This window comes from Macrobrachium nipponense, chromosome 21 (assembly GCF_015104395.2).
Source record: "Macrobrachium nipponense isolate FS-2020 chromosome 21, ASM1510439v2, whole genome shotgun sequence".
NCBI classification, from domain to species: Eukaryota; Metazoa; Arthropoda; class Malacostraca; order Decapoda; family Palaemonidae; genus Macrobrachium; species Macrobrachium nipponense.
In genome coordinates this window covers 59,685,610-59,709,198 of record NC_087212.1, presented here as the reverse complement: position 1 = coordinate 59,709,198, position 23,589 = coordinate 59,685,610, and the positions used below count along the sequence as shown (strand labels likewise).

The window sequence follows — 23,589 nt, the reverse complement described above, 5'->3', positions numbered from 1 at the left end:
ATAAAAAAGATTGCCCACTTGGCTACAATGGTGAGGATGGGTCTATTCCAGCTATAAAAAGTACTATATCTAAAAACTACAGGTATGTGAATGTCTTAAGGCACTGGTAGAGGGAAAAGATAGACATATATAGTATTAAAATAGACCTATATAAAATAGTGGGGTTGATAACATTAGCTCTTGCAAGTTAGAGACCGATGCAAATGCTGGATTCTTCAGAAATGCTGAGATAAAAAACTAATAGAAAACACGCTGTGTGCATAAACGAGGTCGTGAATACATTCCAGACACATGAGATAACCACAGGAAAAAGTTATCGAGGACATGGGAACAAACTAGCGCCCATGTGTTTGTAAGAAGTAGCATGTGTGTATCCGTACATCTGTTGGTGGGTGTACATACGTACGTGGGTCACAGAAAATGACATACTAGACTCTCTAGTATGTGAATTAAGGGGCAATTAGATGACAAACTGTCTTGGTGGACACAAGTGATTTTGACATAGAGAAGGCGCTCGGAGGTCCATCGGAAAAGGTAAAAGTGAAAGTGACATTGAGTTCAGTTCTAGAGAAAGGGGAGTGCGATGTGACACATTTTATCGACGAACTTTAACATTTCATTGTTTGATAATTATCTTCTCATTTTCAAATGGATTCAAAGTCACCATATAGAAAAATGGGATTTCTCTAGACTTGTTTGACTTTTGATAGACTGAATTTTTGGACAGAAAAAGATAAGAGGGGGTACTTACTTAAATATGATTTTGGGAAGAATATGATAGTTTAAAAAATTTTTTTATACATTTCTTAACTCATTTTATTCCATTTTCATGTCAGCTAGCTTCAGAGGTGACACTCAAAGGGAACAATGAAAGGCAGGTTACGTTTCCCGGTTAGGAGTTCTCTCCAATTATTTTAACGAGCGTCATTTTAACCTCATAAGAAATGCATGAGAGGCAACAGACTTTTTTTTTTTTATCCTATCATGGTCAGGTTGGCAACGTGACCTCGTTGTGATATGGGACCTGGGTTTATTTCCTGCTACTGGACATCATAATTTCTTCATATATGTATCTTGCACTTGGACCTTAAGGCTTTGTAGCGACAATTGAATCCAAAAAAGCGCAAAGAATTCAAGAAGTTAAGAGGGCATTGTGGCTATTACAATTACATATGTATCTGGTAAAAAGTAACCAGTAGATTCTACAGATATATTTCAGCTGGAAAAGCAATAAAAACGATTGCCCTCTTGTCTACATTGGTGAGGATGGGTCTATTCCAGCTAGTATAAGAAGTATATCTGAAAACATCAGGTATATGTATGTATGAGAATCAATACACTTAAGTGTTAAAATTTTGGGGTCCAGAGTTAATTTTTCCTAGGCCCTGGTGTCAATAACCCCTGCGAAATTCAAAGAGCAACAAAGTAAAGGATATAAGTAGTGTATGACAAGACCTGAGAGAGGGAAATCTGAGTTCAACTTTGGTATCAAATCCAACTGAATATGTACAAAACTAGTGAATATGTACAATACGTACTAGAATTTGACAAATACTTACGAAACTGTTTGGTCTTCGTTACTTCCACCTGATGATGATACCCCTTTCCTCCTCTTGGCTAACTCATAGGCTTCTAGATATGCTCTAATGAAGAACAGCTGAAAATGAATTTGCATGTATTGAAATAAATTACTTGTAAAAATACTGCAACTCTAAAAGAACTGGTAAACAGACAACAGGAATGAAAACTATTACTACTACGTACTTAGAAATGAGAAAATGTGGCACAAAACTCTACTTAAGATATGAAATGCTATTATTTGATAATGATAGGAAGTTGGTTTCAATTTAAGTATGAAAACACCCAGGAGTGCTTGTAATCACACAATTCATGACTTTTATGGTATAAAAATGAATAAGCAATCTCGTCATTGTACCCAGAAGCATTTCATAAAGGCACACTGCACACCAACATGTGGGCCTTATTACTGTCTTGATACCTTGATGTTAAGCTAATGTTAAAAAAATTAAGTTCTGATGATTACAATAGTAAAATCAATGTACAGTGGTCCCCCCGTATTCGCGGGGGATGCGTACCAGACCCCCCCGTGAATAGTTAGAATCCGCGAATGTTTGGAACCCCTATAAAAATGCTAAAAACAGCCTATTTTGTTAGTTAAAACTTAAGAAAAACCACTAAAAATTTTCATACTTGGTTTTTTTAATAGTTTTATCACAAAAAGTGCATTTTATGATGAAATTGATAACAAAAACCAGGAATTTGTGGATATTTCTCATAGATAAATACCGCGAATGCGCGAATTTTCCGCGAATAATGCAGGGAAACGTTCCCGAGAGAAATCCGCGAATGTGTGAGTCCGCGAATCCGGAGAACGCGAATACGGGGGGTCCACTGTAGTACATACACTGTACTTTTAAAATAATAATATTAAAAAAATTAACTTATTTTCTGGGTAAAAAAGTAACAACTGTGATATTAAAGGCATAAAACAAATTTAACATAAGGCGCAATAAACTAAAAATCCATACTGGATCACTAACATAAAATAAAGCACTTCACATGCACCTTGAAGTCATTAACATACCATAATGCCTCAAACTGTTAAAATAAGAACTTATATAACCACAGAGTATCATACAAACCTGTTTGTCTTTCTCTGGGAAATTTTCTGTAGCCACAGTATAGTATGGATAAACAGGTAATTTATATTCATACATCCATTCACAGAAGTGGTTGGCAATATCAAAGCCCCGATAATTGTAAGAACAATACTCAAAGTCAATGATAGAGAGTCTGTCGTCTGGAGTCTTCCCTTGTGTGTTCAGTAGGATGTTGCCTTCTTGCATATCATTGTGGGAGAATACTACCGGCGATTGCACCTTTGCAATGATTTTCCATAGGTAATCTATCTCTTTTCTGTAATTGAATTTCTTAACTCGATCTAAAATGTGTTCAGGAATACCATCAATATCTGGCTTCTTGCTGAAGAGTTCCTGACCAGATTTCAGCCATCTGGAAAAAATAAATTCACAGAATAGACTTCTTGGTAAATATTTTATTTTGTTTTGCTAAATTTCTTTCACAAAAATTTGGCAAAATAGATGTGTTACTCACCTAACTAAAAATCATCGTCAAGATTCAGAACGCTGTAATATGTAGTACTGTATAACTGAACTGTCCATCTCTGCTTCATTTGCAATATTTGGAAATCTTAAAAATCTAAGGTGTAAAAATCCAAATTAAATGCAGAGCTTGTATCATCATATCTGTTTCTCTTTGGAGACCTTAATTTCAGCCTTCAGCTGGTCTATCTAGTGTGCACCATTTGTTCATTTGTCAGTAGTTTCAATAACTTGTTCTTTTATGTTACAACTCTTTGAATGGATAAGTCTTAATTCTTCCACAAATTTGAGATATCACATTTCTTAGCTTTTGTGACAACTTACTCTATATTCAGTACATTTCCTGCCTTTGAGCTCTAAGTATTAAAATACAGTTGTCCAATGCTGTCATTTATAAAAGCAGTTAGATTTTTATTCTTTATCACAATGACCATAAAAATTACAAATATAAAAATTTATTTTTTCCTAGATATGCAAACCTGAAGTCTTTTATATGGCTATACCTTCAAGGAAAGGTGGCTTGGTCCTTGAAGCTTGATAACAATGTGTTTAACTAACAACAAATAACTGATGGGTCTGGGAACCACCGACCCACTCTATAAACAGTGACCATTAATGTTGGGTTGGTTAAAGGGGGAAGTTTGATAAAAGTCTAGGCTAGATAAAAATGCAGATTATCTTCAAGTTACATTTTTTCCTAGGAAGATACAATTGTCTTTTATATGGAGGCTTGCTCCTTAGATGGGAGGTTCTGTCCAAAGATCATGAACGGTATTGATCTTTCACCTCACCAGGAACTGTCAGTTATTTGGTCATCAAGGGAAAAATAATCCCTGTAACTGTCTGTAAAGCCTAGCATATGTGATGCCATGGATGATAGGGGTTTGTATCAGTATACAGTATGTACTAGCTTGTTTTGTAGCACTACCCTAGGAAAGTACAGCTTTTGGTTTCCAGTGTGTTACAGAAGACCAATGAGATAGGCAGTGTATTATCACAAAAGCCCAGATAAATGTGTTCTATCACCAGCACCTCTCTCATTAAAAGTAGGGCAGGAGTCACAGCTACTGGCTTAAAATCAGTAAAGAGACTGGAGCCGTTGAGTAACTCACCTCAATCTGTCCTAACCAGCAAAAATACAGCTGTTGACTGCTGTGCAGAAGATATAAGAAAGAATTCCAGTCATTTTTCTGTCATTTGACCTTTCATTTCTTTAACGCTTCACAACCTGTTAAGCATCCACCACAGGTCCCGAGGAGAATGTACCGAAGGACTTATGCATGCCATCACTAACTTGTGTAGGCAGGAAAGTCACCCTGCAATGAATACTGCCAGGGAAAAACAACAATAACCCACTAATTGTTGTGGTACTGGTCTTGGATGGTAATTGTGGTTACGTTACAAGACCTTGGAAGCATTCAGCACCCTCTTGAAGATATCTGCCCTAGGTATATCTTCAGCATTGGGAAGGGTGGCCTGGATGTTGATTGGATGGTAATGGAACCGTTTTCCCTTGTCAGGTCAACTTTCTTGGGTCTGCCATCAACATTGAGTTCATTTATCACAGGATGCCCTTACATCCACCACTAGAGTGTAATGCTGGTCAAGGGCTCAGTGAATATGGGCTGAAAGGACCTGCAAACACCCTTTATTGATGCCTACAGCAACATCCAAATTTAATTGCAACACTTATATAATTTTCTATTCCTCAAAGGGTTGTTCTCTTTCCCTGATCTGGTAAACCAAAAACTGACACAACTTTTCATGTCTGTTTCTGTTCCATGTATTTTTTTTTTTTTTTGTAGTACCAATTATTCATCTTTTTCTAATGAGGTCAGTCATCTCATTCCCCAATCTTACTGCTCTTAATTCAGGAGTTTTTTGTTCACTCTACTTTTGGCTGGCTCCTTTTTCTCCTCATTAAACAATGGAGTGTTTTCTTTACTCCTCATTAAACAATGGTGTTTTCTTTAATTTCAATATCTTTTACAATGATGACAATTCTTTCCCTAAAATTAAGAAAATATTAAAAACCTGCATAGCAGCGCTTTTCAAAAATAACTAATGTCAGAATAAGTACAGAACTTACTTCTCCATGGTGTTCCATAACCACGAAGGTTCTTTACTGATGGGAACATTTAGTGCGTGAATACGAGCCATCTTGCTTGCAATGAGTGAAGACAGTTCTCTATCTCCCAACTCTTCCGTCAGCAGCGAACGTGCCTGCAATAAAGAATGCAATTTTGACTGTTTAAAGATAGTCACAGTTGGCAAAAACGTCACAACAGAACGAGGATAATCTGTAAAATGGTTGGATGATGACAAGTTATCACAACATGTTTTATAGGAAATAGCTCAAAACTCTCTGTACAAAACCTGGTTCTTGGCTAGCAGAGCCAGCATTGAGCATATATATATATATATATATATATATATATATATATATATATATAATATTATATATATATATATAATACATTATATATATATATATATATATATATATATATATATATATATATACATATATATATATTATATATATATATATATATATATATCATATTATATATATACATACATGAATATTATTATATGTATATATATATAACTAATATATAATATATTATAATATAATATATATAAATACATTAATATATACATTTATATAATATATATTCTATATATATATAATACGTCACATATGTATATCTATATATGTATAATATAAAAATTTATTATAATTATAAAATTTATTATATATAATATATATATTATGTAATATTATAATAATCGAGATATATATATATGTATAGTATATAGATATATTAATATAATATATATATATATATGGATATATTATATATGTATATTATAATATATATATATGATCTCTGTATATAATATATATATACATACATTAATCATTATTAATGTATATTAGATATATAGTATAATAGATAAGATGTGTGTGTATACATTATTATATCTGTATATATATATATATATGTATATCTATTATATATTTATATAATTATATATCTATATATATGTGTTGTGCTGGTGTACATAATATATATTTCTATGTATATATATTATATATGTGGGTGGTGTATAATTATATCTATAATATATATATATATATATGTATATATATATATACACATTATATATATTATATATATATATATATTATATATATTATATATATATATATAATGTATGTTGTATGTATATGTATGTATAAAATATATATATATATATATAGATATATATCTATATATATATATATATATATATATATATATATATATATAGATATATATATATATATAATATATAATATATATATATATATAATATATTATAATATATACTTATATATATAATAAAATATATATATGTATATATATATATACTATATATACAGCGGTCCCCCCGTATTTGTGGGGATGCGTACCAGACCCCCCGTGAATAGTTAGAACCCGCATATGTTTGGAATTCCTATAAAAATGCTAAAACAGCCTATTTTGTTAGTTAAAACTCAAGAAAAAGCCACTAAAAATTTTCATACTTGGTTTTTAATAGTTTTATCACAAAAAGTGCATTTTATGATGAAATTGATCAAAACAACCAGGAATTTGTTGATATTTCTCATAGAAAATTACCGCAAATGTGCAAATTTTCCACGAATAATGCGGGGACGTCCCCAAGAGAAATCCGCGAATGTGTGAGTCCGCGAACCTGGAGAACTCGAATACAGGGGGTCCACTGTATATATATATATATATAGATATATATATATATATATATATATATATATATATATATATATATATATATATATATATATATATATATATATATAGATATATATAATATATAGATGCAAGTCACAAAGACACAATCCAGGAGTCTAATGGAAAGCAAACAAAAGTCTACCTGGTAAAAACGAGTATCTTCCGAAGCGTGTTCTATAGATTTGGGTCTGAGTATTGGTATGGTAGTGTTTTTGAAATTTGTGTACAGCCTACACAAAACATAAGCAAGTGTCCTTTTTAATCTAAAGCTAGCTTAATTTCACAACAAGACATGTAATATATATATATATATATATATATATATATATATATATGTATGTAGTGTGTGTGTGTGGTATATGATATATATGATATATATATAATATATTATATATAATGTGTGTGTGTGTGTGGTGGTGTGTGGTAGTATATATATATATCTATATATATATATTATATTATATATATCTATATAATTATTATATATATAACATATATATTACATATATAATATATATACTATATATATATATATATATATATATATTTATATATATATATATATCTATATACATATATATATATCTATGTATCTATCTATCCTATATATATTATGTTCTATATATATATATATATATATATAAAATTTATATTTTTGTATATATATAATATATATATATGTATATCTATATATCTATTCATATATATATATCTTCATATCTATCTCTATCTCTATCTATATATCTATATATATATACATATACAGTGGTCCCCCCGTATTCGCGGGGATGCGTACCAGACCCCCCCGTGAATAGTTAGAATCCGCGAACTGAATTTGGAAACCCCTATGAAAATGCTAAAAACAGCCTATTTTGTTAGTTAAAACTCAAGAAAAACCCACTAAAAATTTTTCATACTGGTTTTTAATAGTTTTTATCACAAAAAAGTGCATTTTATGATGAAATTGATAACAAAAACAACCAGGAATTTGTGGATATTATCATAGAAAAAAAAATACCGCGAATGTGCGAATTTTCCGCGAATAATGCAGGGAAACGTTCCACAGAGAAATCCGCGAATGTGTGAGTCCGTGAATCTGGAGAACGCGAATACGGGGGGTTCACTGTATATATATATACGTGTATATATATATATATATATATATATATATATATATATATATATATATATATATATATATATATATATATATATATATATATATATTATATATATATATATATATATATATATATATATATAGTATATATATATATATATATATATATATATTATATATATATATATATATATATATATATATATATATATATATATATATATATATATATATATATATATATATATATATATATATATACATGTCTTGTTGTGAAATTAAGCTAGCTTTAGATTAAAAAGGACACTTGCTTATGTTTTGTGTAGGCTGTACACAAATTTCAAAAACACTACCATACCAATACTCAGACCCAAATCTATAGAACACGCTTCGGAAGATACTCGTTTTTACCAGGAAGACTTTTGTTCGCTTCCCATTAGACTCCTGGATTGTGGACTTTGTGACTTGCATCTCCACTTATCCTACCATCCACAGTTCTGCTGCTCCTTCCTGGTTTCCATTTGTCCTCCTAATGGTGCTCTTGTTCACAATTACTCTCAGTTTACTCCTCTTGCAAAACACTGAAACACTCTACTATTTTCTGCATTTTCTCTTTTCTGCTTCAATCATTATAGTATCAACTGTATTCTACTATGACAGTCACAACCCATTTTCTTAGCCCATAACTTTGCATCTTTATCTTCACTCATGATAAAAATATTCAGCAACTACAAATGATATCAAACTTTTGCCTTATGACTCGCTTTTGCATCCAACCAGCAATTCCCTTCTGCACGTTCTAATAAACTTCGCTCCCATCAACAACTGAACAATGTATCTCTTATACCATACATCCTAAAAACCTCCATACTTCTTTGCTATTAACATCATTTCCTACTAAGTTTCCATTCTTCATCCTCTGTATTGCCATTTTTACATCTTCAACAGCCATTTCTACACTTATTCTCATCCTTAAAATAACTCTTCCATTGGCAACTACACTCCATGATTTTCTTTAAAGATAAATAGGTCACCTGGATTTAGTGTATACAGGTATCCCTTATGCATGTGGCATGTTACGATATATAAAGTCAGGGCCACCAAAACCACGATTAAAAACTCAAGCTTTGACTTGTTAATGCTTGCAAAGGTCTCAAGACAAAAAACATCAAATCATAGTTACAGGCACAACTCTGGAGATAAATAAAATTTAACCCTTAGCCTCGAATATTTGAGTAAAGAACTTTGTAAGTTTTCTTAAAGTAATAAGTCACAGACCCAAAGTTCAGGTCAATGTCTCCTGAAAGAATTAAAATTAATACCATAAAATTATCAGCAAAACTAATAAATATCTTTAACAACAGCAAAATGGTAGAAGTAATCTACAGAACAAAAAACAAAATCAACGACAACAATATTTACATTATTTACAATAATTCCATTGAAAGGAGAAATATAGCTGACCATGGGTCATTGAAAGAAAACTGAAAGGAACTGGTCGACTGGATGGAACCGAGACACCTTGAAAATAACAAACCCACCATTTGCCAAAACAACAGGGGATGGCAGTCAGGATGGGCCTGTCCTACAAACTGTGAAAAAAACAGTAAAGTAAACAAAGAAGAAAAATGCCTGATTGTACCCTGAAGCCAGAGAACTAAAACCCTAAACCATGGAAGGCCACGGCACAATAGCTATGGCACAATCCAAGGTTAGGGAACAAAGTTTGTGTTCAAAGTAACCTTCTCTTAGAAGAGTTGCCTACCAAGGAAAAAGGGTCCCTTCCACCTGCTCATTTGATTTCGAAGTGTCCTGCTTGTAGAACAGTTGCCTGCCAAGGCTGAAGATATATATGGTGGGGATTCCGTTCTCAGTGGGGTGCTGATAAGCGAAACCTGCCATTAACCGAAACTTGGCGATTTATGGCACTGATAACCAGTTAATGGCACACACTGTTAGGTATGCTATAGCACCATAACTCTATTATTGGCCCCTTATGGTACCAATATCTGGAACTCTGCACATTATGGTGACATAAATCGCTGATTTTGTGGCGCTAGACAAGCGTCATAAAACTGGATCACCATTAACCAAGTCTGCTGATAACAGAGGACTGCCTATATATGGATGTATGTATCTTAATATATATATATATATATATATATATATATATATCTATATATATATTATTATATTATATACACACATTATATATATACTTATATATATATATATATATATATATATATATATATATATTATATATATATATATATATATATATAATATATATATATACGTATATATTATTTGGATGAACTATATCCATTGGCAACATGCCTAAGGGGCCATTGACTTGCAATTCAAGCTTCCAAAAAATATGGTGTTCATTTGAAAGAAATAACAGAAGGTAATGCGAAATACAAAAATAAGAGATCAGTTATTAGAAAAAAAATAAATTACCAAATTAATAAATAAATAGATATAAAAGAGGGTAGATTATTAAAATACAAGGTGAATTGTTTTATTAGGGTAGTAATGTGTTGCTTGAACTTTTGAGGTTCCCATTGTACAACGTCCTCAGGGAGAGACTGCTCCAAAGTCAAAATTTGTGAGGGAGGAATAAAGGGCCTCTGGAATGACAAGTTTGACAGCGATGCACATTTACTTCATATTGGTGCTGCTGATCGGCAAATCTGGTTGCTTTCGGCAGGAAAACAGGAACAGAGATTAATTTTGAATGTGAAAAATCTCTGTTAAAATAGAACTTATGAAAAATTTAAACAAAGAGATCGAAGTCATAATTGCTAATACATAATAGGAAACAGAAACCTACCACCACGAACTACTCTGTCTAAGACAGATAAGTCTCTGGCAATGCCAGACATCCACTCAGTAGAGCAGTCTTCTGGTAAAGGAAGGACAAATGACCTAAAACAAGTTGCACTGACTTTATCACTATATTATACATGTATGAGGTCTTATACCTAACTGAGGTATTATACCTAACTGCCGTGCAGCGTTTGCGGATACTTTCAGCATATGTTTCTCAAAAGCAAGTTGCGAGTCAAAATTTATACCAAGTACTATAGTTAAAGCTTCAGACTCACTAAGGAGAGTCCCATTACTATATACACATTGTAACTATACACTTCGAATACTTCTGTAATCCTGCTAACTGGTCAAATCTGTACATATGATACATTTATACAGCACATGCAGGTGTGGCAATACAAAGTACATGGTATAAAAATGGACAGTGACCCAGAATGGATGAAAGCGAGTCTGGTGGGGTACCCGCTGAACACCTGGTGAAATAAGATTTCCAATGTCCTCCTGACGGATTTCTATTATTAGTTTGACTGATGGCGACAGATGCCAGAATCTCCCTTTGTGCAGGAAGAAACTTTTGAAAACCAGCTCAGCCCCATTCCTATTTGCAGTACGGCCTTTATCTCTGAAATATAACTGTTTCCCTAACGAAAAATTAATTACAGTTATTACATGTCATCTAATAAACACCAGCATCTGCTCCTTATTTAAACATACATAAATGGGTGAACCTCAGATGGATTTGGGAAAATGAAAAATAAATGGAATGTTAGAATCGAGGTGTTCCTTTGCTTTTTTGAGGTTCTCGACATAGGAAGCTTTATTTTGTCGTTGAAATTTATTGTTTGTTGTATGGTGGGCAGAGCAGAAATTCAGAAGTATTCGAAAGATATTGTTGCAACATGTATAAATGGTATTCTATGGGCATTTTTCATCATCATAGTGTCCTGTTAGATTACAATAAAAGTCACATACATACATACAAATATCGTTTAATATCAAATTCACTCAACCTTGGAATTAACACCAAAGGAGAATTTATAAAGGATAAGTGATCTGTCACCAACGAATATATATACATACATACATACATACACATACACACACACACACACACACATATATATATATATATATATATATATATATATATATATATATATATATATATGTGTGTGTGTGTGTGTGTGTGTGTGTGTGTGTGTGTGTGTGTGTGTGTATGTGTGTGTGTGTGTATGTGTGTGTGTGTACATAAATACACATCCAATGCTATTAAATTCCTAGCAACACTGTAATTCAGCGGTGAGAATGTGTGGTACGAACTCTCCTTGCTAACTTGTAACTTGCTAGAGGATGACCTATGAACATCAGACTGGTATCCTATGGGCATTTTTCATCATCATAGTGTCTTGCTAGATTACAGTAAAAGACACATACATACATACAAATATCGTTTAATATCAAATTCACTCAACCTTGGAATGAACACCAAAGGAGAATTTATAAATGATAAGTGATCTGTCACCTACGAATATATATACATACATACACACACACACACACACACACACACACAATTCACCGTAATTCAGCGGTGAGAATGTGTGGTACGAACTCTCCTTGCTAACTTGTAACTTGCTAGAGGACGACCTATGAACATCAGACTGAATAATGCCAAAAGACTGACTGGTCCACATCTTCTAAAGGACGTTGTCGGTCGAGGCAAACTGGTCTGGTAATAAACACCATCGTGGATCTTTCAAAACATGCATCTTCTTCGTCCCTGATACTGCCGCCTCCCCTCCCAGGCACATCTGTTACGGAAAGTTACCATACGCCGATGGTTGGTGATGATCTTAGCTGGGAACGTCTGCCCGTCGGTCGTGGAAATTTCTGGAGAGAGAGAGAGAGAGAGAGAGAGAGAGAGAGAGAGAGAGAGAGAGAGAGAGAGAGAGAGAGAGAGAGAGAGAGAGAGAATTTCCACTGAATTGCCGAAAACTGTGAGGCATTTTCATACTCTGCATCCCATTTTCGTGATTGAAAAAGCAGTTGACGATGCCATCACACTATCATCTTAGTAAAAACAATTGGTAAACAGGTTATCCTTCCTGAAAGTGAATTCAGTCGATAAGTCCGGCATACTGGATCATCTAAGAAACTCCGATACCGTTGTAGTTAAAATACTTCGGTAAAGAAGGAGCACCGGGATAATATGTCTCCACACAACGATAACTTTGGATTCCTCAAAACCTATGGAAAGAAGAACTCAAGAGCTAAACCTAATTTAACTGCAAAAATAAAGTCAAAGCTTTGAATTTCATACTCTGATCTTTTTATCTTGAGGGAGACACATCAAAACAAGACATTTCACCTTTCTACAAGCGATGTATCCTCAAAACTATTCATCTTCATTTCATAACCAGTTAAAATTTTGCTGATTTACCTGGAAATAATCATAGTCATTACTAGTATCGTTCCTAATAATAAAAAAAGATAAATGCATTAAACGATATCAAACCGACTCATCTTCAAGATGAAAGCTTGAAGGCGACAACTGTCATATTTCTTATTTTGGAGCCATCCCCGTTGAGGAAAAGCTTCATGTTCTATAGTATACTACTATTACAGGCCAAGAAGAGACTTTATGATCAATGACAAAATGCTGGTTCAACAAAGTTAACTCCTGGTAACCTCTTCCTGCAGAATATGTTCTACATATGCTACATAAGTAAGAAATTCAAAATAGCTACTTTAATGTCATTGAATATTTCTTAGACTCACATGGCGCCTGTCACCATTATGGATTATGAGCAATTTTAACTGCACTTCTTATTAATTCTAATCGGTCATCTAATAAATGTTGTTCTGGGTTGTTAATAAGAGTCTTTTTAATTACCTACAACACCATTCCACTATAAAGGTTGCCAAGAATTACCATTGAAGGGCCATCTGCAGGGAATATACGGTCAGCAATTAATATACTAGTTAAAGGCGCCGTAATGCTACAACTCCCGTGGCCATAAACAAGAAAAGGCTCCAAGTACAGAATATTAAACTGAGAAGCTAAGGATGAACTATGAGGGAAATATGAAAGAAAAACAAACAGGCTTAACAACACTACATAAGATATAAAACAGTAAAAAAATAAACGTCAGTTAATATAAAGTAAAACTCATGCCAGCCTGCTCAATGGAAAAAGCATTTGCATCAAGTCTGAATTTCCGAAATCCTAACAAGTCAACTACGAGATCAGGGAGATCACTGCACACAACATGAATAAAACTACCTAATTCTATCTGGTGAAAGGTATAGTTTGGGAATCACTGAATACAACGTACAGAATGGTAAAAAAAAAATCTTATAAAACATGCTGCACAATGAGCGATGGTATAAGATATCAATATTTAGATATAATTTAATAAAACTCAAGTATTTGGCACAACTGAAGACCAATATGGGGAGTAATATTCAAAACATGAAAGAATAAAAGATTTGAAACATTCCTCAGGATAGGCAGGCCTCTAAAAATCTTGAAAGATTTTCTCCATATACCAACTTTTTGTGCAAATGAAGAAGGAAGCGATTGTCTATGTTTCCTCAAAATGAATTTGCAATACAGAATAAAAGCAGGAATTTAAAATGATACCTGCAGTTAAAGAAACACTGTCAAAGACATGATCTCGATAGTGACGATCAATCTCCTAAGCCTGCTAATATTCATAAATTGAGTTATGTTAAGATTTAACTTCTTCCCGCTTAATTTGCACTCTGCACTCATTTTAGCTCAATCTGTGTTAAGAGATTCAGGAATTGCAGCCTAAACTCAGGAGATGGGAATGGCGCATTGAAAGTAGTATTATCTGCTTAAGCGAGAAGCTTCTTTTCTACGCAAGACATATTGCATATATATAAAGCAGAAAGTAAGAGGACAAGAACACTACCATGAGTAACAATAGAGATTAAATACTTGTGATATTCTTTGATATCTGGCAGTCTTCAATTCAGTAATATTAATAAAACAGTCTCCTAACTCCCATCTATCCAAGTTGGAATAAACGGTCTTATGCTTAAAACAGTCAAAAGCAGCAATAAAGTCAAGACCAATCATGCAAATTTCAATTACCGGAATCTAGGGAAATTGAAGAGGGCACCACAGGCTTCCAGGCCCCGGCAGAGGCCAAACTACACGCCAGGGAAAGATGAATACTTTCAGCGTAAGTGGTCAGATGTCTTGCCAACAGGTATCCAAACCTTAGATAACAAGGGAGTTATGGAATGTGTTTGGGAGTAATGATATCGGATGATGGCAGGATGAAAGAGGCAAAGAGAGAGAGAGAGAGAGAGAGAGAGAGAGAGAGAGAGAGAGAGAGAGAGAGAGAGAGAGAGAGAGAGAGGGCAGTGTGTGAAAAGATTTGAAAGGAAACTAGAGCGTCTTGCAGACTAAGGTGAGAATGAAAGGGAGGATTATCGAGCCTCTTCTCCTCTATGGAACTGATGTGTGGACGTTGAAGTTGGTTTTGTAAAAACCAACTACTGGCATATTAAATGTTACAAAATAAGAAATGAAAGGTGGGAAATGTGGCGGCACATATCAAGTGGTAAATAGTTTAACACAAGCGGAAAGATGGACCAGTTTTATCTGAGATGATTTAGTCTTGCGCAAATAATGGAGCACAAAGGGTAGATGAAAAGAAAAAAAGCATTATTTCATAAGTTTCACGAGGAGCGATAAGTGGAACACCTGGAAACGTGAATACTGCACAGTGTGTGCATGGGGTTAAGGACTGCTACGAGCCTTCTGCATATGTGTACGGAGCCGCTGATTTGACAGGTTCCCGATGAAGGCTCAACTATGATTCAGCAATTGCGGTATACACATGACCGTGACAGTTTCTTTGCTTTCACAACCACTTCCCGTAAAGGGAAACTACCTTATATATATATGTATATATATATATATAATATATATATATATATATATATATATATATATATATATATTATATATATGTGTATGTGTGTATGTGTGTGTGTGTGTGTGTGTGTGAAACCAAGCTTGAATTTCAAGTCAATGGACCTATGGGATGGTTCCATGTGAATAGGTTTCATCTACTGAAATAATATATACCTATAGGTGTATACGTATATACACACAGATACATATAAATTATATATATTCTAACTATAAAATTCATTTTTGAGAGGAAGAGTCGGACTCAATTTACTACTGAGAGAGAGAGAGAGAGAGAGAGAGAGAGAGAGAGAGAGAGAGAGAGAGAGAGAGAGAGAGAATTTTTCCACTTTTCTGTGATTCCTGAACCCCTTAAGATTATGGAAGTTTACAGAAACCCATTTTTTATACCTAAGTCAGTCAAAACACTGAATTTAATCCCCAAAAGCAGACAGACGGAAGTTCGACGTCCACACATCCGTTTTATGATCTTGTGTCATCTCTGCGCAAAATCAACATTACCTAGATCTCATGGTGCAACACAATTGCGTCGTCTGACATCACAGAAACGGAGTACAAGCAACAACAACTTTCGTGCGTGCGCCCGCGCAAGTTCTAACACACACACACACACACACACACACACACCTGCATCGGTGATGTTTAGCAATCAGGTACAGCGTAGAAATTCACTGCGCTTCTTCTTTACGATCTTTTTACAAAAACATCAGACTCATTTCATTATTTACTTTTCTATGAACGGCAAGAGGTGAAAGGCACTCAATTTACTGCTTACATTAGTAAACATTACATAATTACGATTGAGTGCTCGCGAGAGCCCTCGTACGTACATATATCAACATCTGTTATCTCCTAAAGCGTAACACTTGTGCTCCAAATTAAGGACAAGGCTTTCTAAGCGATAGCTGTCATCACAAACACCCGCTTTTTCCCTCTGCTGAACATCAAATGAAAATCCAGCAATGCCGAGTCACATACTGAAGAAAACCTTCTCTCAAAGTGTGAATAACATCGATGAAATGTACACAATTAGATTAAAATGATGATATTCAGTTATTCAACAACACAATCCCAGATGCATGGTAAAACAATGCATCTTTTGATATGGTCTGCGTGGATTCAAATCCAAAGTTGTCAAATACCAAATACTATATATTTTTGTTTTCTCTTAACTACAGATACTTACAAATAGCTAACAACAGATATAAAGTATTCTTTGTACAATGCCAAGCAATTCCCGGAGAAAAAGAATCGCCCTGCAAAATCGAGATTATCTCGGCATTTGTACTTTCGATCAGTACTGTCTAATACTGCTCATCACTCTCCTACACCTCGCCCTCAGCCTACGAAACCTACTCCTTAACATTCACCCAAGCAGGTAAAAACAATCAAAATCCCGCGGTAATTAACCTCTAAAAAAAATCTTACTTCAATTTCATTATCCATCAACTTGGAGTAAACTGGCAATCCAATCTACATCGGGCAATGTGTGTTATAGAATGGGAGCGAGTATTATTTCGTTAGGTCAACTGATCCGCCTCACCTCACTTTGTTTTGATCCCTTTCTACCTCTGTCGTTTCTTCGCACTTACCTCCCAAGGGCCAAGGTGCTTCTCACTAACGTTCTTGACATATTTTGTTCTACACAAACACTGCAGTTGGCCTTTGCTGTCTTGCTGTATTTAAATACATACATACGTGCGTGCGTACATATATATCATACTGTGTATACAATACAAACATTTCAAGAGCAACCTGATATTAAAAGATAAACACTTCGACCTGCGATTGTTGCTAGACGCTGAGAAGGAGAGCTTGTCACCCTAAGGCCAATCATTATTTAACCTGTTCCAAGACTTGGTGGCGTCGTACAGTAAACAAGTTTTTGCCTGGAAGGAGCAAGTTTACTTGCTGATTTAAGAAACTGTGAAACTCATCAAACCAGCAACAACTGATCTATATATAAAAAAACACCGGTGTCTAACATTCTTATCTAACCTACCATATAAGAGGGGGGGTGAGTATTGAGGAATAGGCCTAATGGCTGCTGGAAGACTTTAGAAACGTAATGCGAGTATTGCTACATACCCTTATTTTGAGAAAAGAAATATGCCACACGACGTGGGAAAAAAATGAGTGAAATTTGGAAGTGGTGTTCACCTTAACTGCCTTTATATCGCAGGGTCACAGGCAACACAGAGTAATATTCGTAACTGTTGTGTTGTCAAACGTACAATTCTGTCCTCGGAAGAGACATCGATGGTACTCCCGAAACTGATCACTTGACGGCTGACAAAATACTACACAGCCTTGTGAAAATAGTTGTATAGCAGGGACTGCAGATATTTTGCTTAAAAAGTATCTTACAATAAGACTGTCTCTATAAGTTCAAATTTGGGTACTGTTCACAAGGTCAACTGAACTTCATTACATGAAGAGAGCTTGCATTTTTCCTATTTAAAAGAAGTGGCTCATCTTTGATAAATACATAGACAGGCATCACCAGTATCATAGAGCCAGTCAAGCGAAAAGAAAGAGGTGGACTAGTAAATGAAAACTCCGCTTTAAAGCTAATCATCGAGTTTTTTGCCGACATTCGGTGCTTTTAGACAGTAAAAGGAGGAGTTGGAGTGGTTGTACAGCAATTATGACGAAAAGAAGCGCACTGGAGGTCAAGTAAAAGGCTAAAAATTTAGTACAGTTAGGGGCCGAAGGGACGCTGCTGCTGTCTGCCTACAGTAATCCCTAGAGTGCACAGGTGAGGAATGTACACTGACGGGACTAACCCCTACCAGGAGTAGGAAAGAGAAACAAGAGATTCTTTCTATATTATTCGGTAAGCAAGTTACCAGGACTACATTGATTAATGACAGTATCAGCAGGTGAGGTAACGAAACGTTCCAATGAGATAGCAAAGTGATTGTTGATAAACATAACCAACGAACCACATAAGCCAAAAGGCAGTTTTACGTAATTACTATTCTTACTACCTCCACTATACCTACATCTCTGTATAGTAAATAAGTGTGTTTTTCGTTCTACAAATGACATCTCTGTAGATAAGGGTGTTTCTTTCTACAATATTACAAAATCGAGTTACTTACCGGAATGAATTGTTCCAGTCGACCTCCGGGGAAGACGCCATAGAGCCGGGGACCTAAGCGGCGCTCCGACAACAGGGCGAAGATTACGCTCTCCGTCAGCAACGACTCAAGGGCGTCTTCGCCATGGACCTGCAAGATTCAGTAGCCTTCATTGGAATCACTCTCATACCTTCACTTCCAGGCAGTGCTCACCTTGAAAAAATTCCTATAAATGAAACATTTATACATATATACGCACATGTATATATATATGTATATATCTATATATATGTACAAGTATATAAATTTATAGATACATTCTCCTCTCTCTCGCTCTCTCATCACTCTCTCATCCACCACACTCTCTCTCTCCATCTCTCTCTCTCTCTCTCTAATATATCTCTCTCTATAATATATATATATATATATATATAGATATATATATATAGATAGATATATATTGTAATAGGACTTTTATCCTTCTTGTGGTCAGGTCGGCAACGTGACCTCGTTGTGATTATGGGACACGGCTTCGTTCCCGCTGCCGGATATCATAATTACTTCAAATTTCTTGCAACTGGATCCGAGGCTTTGTGGTGACAATCGTATCCAAAAAAGCTCAAAGAATTCGAGAAGTTACGAGGGGGATTGTGGCTATTACATTATACACACACACACACACACACACACACACACACACACCACACACACACACATATATATATATATATATATATATATATATATATATTAATCTATATTATATGGAAAGAGTGAGTTCACAAGTATGACACTTACTTGTCCATAGATCCTGAGGAGGACCTCTGAAGGCTCTGTAGACTTGGGAGGGTGTGTAGCTGGCAAGGCGCAGTAATACAGTAAGTTGGACAAACCACCACTGCAATACGAAATAATATTCTTTGTTGAAATCATCAGAAACTAAATTACTAGTATCTAATGTTATTCATTCATTCTTTTCATATCTTTTGACTCTGCAACTCTTGGCCATTTTGTTATGTGGTACCTTATTTTGCAAACTAATGGTCTTTCACACTTGCTGTATGTGAATGTAAGATCATAATACTCGAATATCACAAGACAGTTATAGTGTGTCAAAATAGACGAGTTACAGGTTGTCAAATTAGATGAGTTACAGTTTGTCAAAACAGATGAGATACAACGTATCAAAATATATGAGTTACAGTGTATCAAAATAGGAGTTTCAGTTCGTCAAAATAGATGAGTTACAGTGCATCAAAATAGATGGGTTAAAGTGCAAAACAGAAGAGTTAAGGTGAGTTTACACTAGGCCTCACCGCACACTGCATACGTAAGACTCGTAACCAGTTCCTCCCAAATTCTTGTTAGCCCCGCCAACTGGACTGCTCATTAACTCACCCTAATGAGCAGTCCAGTAGGCGGGCTAACAAGAATTTGGGAGTTGGTGGTGAGTCTTACGTATGCAGCGTGCGGTGAAGCCTAGTGTAAACTCACCGACGGGGTAATGTGTATCAAAATAGATGAGTTACAGTTTATCAAACTAAATGGGTTAAAGTGTATCAAAATAGATGAGTAATAGTTTATCAAAATAGATGAGTTACAGTACATCAAAACAGATGATGAGTTACAGTTTATCAAAAAAAAGGTATGTTGCAGAGTATCAAAATAGATGAGTTACAGTGTGTCAAAATAGATGAGCTACAATGTATCAAATTGCGATGAGTTACAGTTGATCAAAATAGATAAGTTACAGTTTATCAAAATACATAGGTTACAGTTTATCAAAATGGATAAGTAACAGTGTATCAAAATAGATGAGTTACAGTGTGTTAAAATAAATCCACAAATACCAAATAATTGGTTGAAAAGTATTTAGTCCTAGAAGCAAGTGTATGCATATAGTAAAGATAAATACGGGAAAGAAACGAATTGAAATGAAAAATACTATAGAAAATAATATGCTTCGTTCAGATAGGTTTAAACATCGGCGACGGTGCTTTCAAACACAGTATATGCAATCGTACTATCTGCAAAAGCTCCGTTCAGACGCCTGGAAGGCGACGCACCATGAAACGGTTGGCCGACAGCTCAACACCACTGGCAACACTCCTTTTCGAACTTCCAGGGGAAACAGAGTCTATAAATGAAAGATGCCTCCCTTCCCGCACCCCCACCCCCGGACGCCCAATATCCCACATCAAGGCAGCTGCAATTTATAAAGCGTAAATACTTAAGATTCTTGAGCAAGTCGTCCATGTTGCATGGTCAAAGTCATTCCGCTTCTTTTCACGAGACCCGATGAGGAACAGCTGACCTCGCTGAGCTGCCATTATTTCATTAAATCAACAATGGACTGTAAAGACAAGACAACACGAACATTCATTTAGTCTCACGTCTTGGAAGATCATAACTTGTGATGACTCAATGGTGGCTTGGCTTCCTGGACCCTCTTTTGATAAAATAATAGGGGGTACCCATCCTGGACCCTCTTTTAATTGTCGATAAAATAACAGGGGGTACCAACGTCAAACTTGACCATCTTACGCAGCGACGCCAAGTAGTGTTCTAGCACTGATGTCAAACTTGTCCATCGTACTGACGTAAAACAGCAATAAAAAAAAAGGGTTAATAAACAGCGTCGACTTTCTCTCCCGCTCGCAAATTCCCGAGATACGTACTAGTAGTGTACAAGCCCTGTTTTTTTTTTTCATGTCCCCAGGTTAGGGTAGATAAATAAGTTGGAGGTAATTTAGATGTGGGAAACATAATTATTTTCAAGAAGATTCTACTCATTATTTTCAAGATTCTATAAGATAGTTTTTAAGATATGGTGTCTCGCTTTTTCAGGGAAGGTTCGGCACTCGATTATATGCCTCCCACTCGCCTTTTGGATGCTGCATCTGCTGATATCTTCAATGTAATCGATGACAACCGCTATTCATGTGATGGCCATGAGCAAGAGCTCGTGTCAGCACAAGTTGGCCTCATCTTAAACGACAACAATCGTGACCTTTAATATGACAAAAATGTTGGAGGAGACTACTTGGTTATAGCATTATGAAGCTGCGTATTTCAACTTGAAATAAAACTGCAAGACATTTTTTTTTAAATAAAATCTTTGAGAACTTATTTGCATTTACAGGGGCCCAAAGTTTCTTAGTAATGACAATGTTCAAGTTATGGGGCGACCCTTATCTTTGCGACTCAAAAGTCCTATAGGGAAAACACACACAGCGACAATAGGATTGATTAGTGACACTTAAGATGTACACATGCAACGCTACATTCCACAAATGCTCAGTTTACTGGAGTAGAATGACCAGCAAACTGGTAAATGTGTACCTCACGCGAAGCACGCAGTCATAACTTGCGTGCCCAGCACTACTGCTGATGTCTTGAGGGCGCTGAAAAAATTTGATGCGTTAATAGTGATGGAAACAGTACCTGGAGACCAGGCAGCGACTCGTTTTCGAAAGAAAAGTTTCTTTTTAAAATCAACGTAACAGTAACATTGAAATGACGGTTCCACAAACTGGCACATGATTATCTTGAAATTGAAAATATCTTAGCTAAGGCGTTCAGGTTACAAAAAATAAAAAATAAAAAAACAGGTTGGTGCAAGGTACATCCCCCGCCAGCGCTTCCACGGGTCACTGAGCTACTGCGCAGTAGCAGTAAACATGAGTGACTCTTAGAAGTAAAACATTTCTATCCCTTGCAGGTAAGAATATTCCTGCCCAAGAGCAGAGAAGTGACGATGTTGCAAACTGCTAATTGAATGCTTTTAGTATTCACGTCGTACATCATTCCGATTAATTTGATCTCTAGTTTTAAACGATCATGCTGAAGTCAATCTTTAACGTAAAAGATGATTAATATATAATGAATTAGTGAAGATCAACAGGGGTTGGTACATATATCAAATGTTCTTATCTGCAGGCAAAACTAACTGTGACTGGCAGACAATAATGAATCAGACTTTTCATTAAATCACTAGATTCAAAACCAGTGAAAAATAAATCAGACTTAACTAAAATGTAAAGAGCTTATAGAATATAATTGTTATTTGATATGAAATGACGAGTCTAGTCCCTAACGATATGATATGAAAGCATACCTGTTCTTATATGCCATAGTCTCCGATACGATCTTCAGAACACTATTCTTTGAAGATCAAGAGTCTTTATTGCAATTTACATTAATCTTATAGTACTTATCGATACGTGAAAACAACTTTCAATGTGGTTTGTTTCTCATACAGCATTACTTTTTTCAGCACAACTTGTTTGGAAAGGATTTTCCTTGAGTACCACGGCTCAAAGAATCATGGAATACATTGTAACTAGAACATAACCTTTTGTTATACAATAAGACAAGCACTCCTGAGTCAGGAAAAAACGTTAAAGACGGAAAATATAATCATGGTCTAAAACAGACATCTCTTCGTGCTCCTGATGCTGACCGTTTAACTAACTGATACGAGATACATAATATGTATGAAAAACTGGCGCTCCTCCCTCGAAACAAGTCTACCACGTCTTGAGAACAAACAGAAACCACAGTATCAAGTTTAATCAATTTCTGCCAAACTGTCAAAGTTGCTTTTGACCAGACTTCTCATGTGAACATCTGTTCTCAA

The 23,589-nt window shown here is 35.0% G+C and overlaps 1 protein-coding gene across 2 annotated transcripts in view; it reads right to left on the bottom strand.

Moving 5' to 3' along the window:
- The window catches only part of LOC135198061 (choline/ethanolamine kinase-like), an 85,203-nt gene that overhangs the window by 6,667 nt on the left and 54,947 nt on the right, over positions 1-23,589 (bottom strand). For both annotated transcript variants that reach the window (XM_064225457.1, XM_064225458.1), the window contains exons 3-7: positions 19,749-19,848; positions 18,972-19,100; positions 5,233-5,366; positions 2,664-3,033; positions 1,560-1,657 (exon numbers count right to left, since the gene is read on the bottom strand). In XM_064225457.1, the coding sequence (XP_064081527.1) occupies positions 1,560-1,657; positions 2,664-3,033; positions 5,233-5,366; positions 18,972-19,100; positions 19,749-19,848 (831 nt within the window). The remainder of the gene's footprint in view (positions 1-1,559; positions 1,658-2,663; positions 3,034-5,232; positions 5,367-18,971; positions 19,101-19,748; positions 19,849-23,589) is intronic.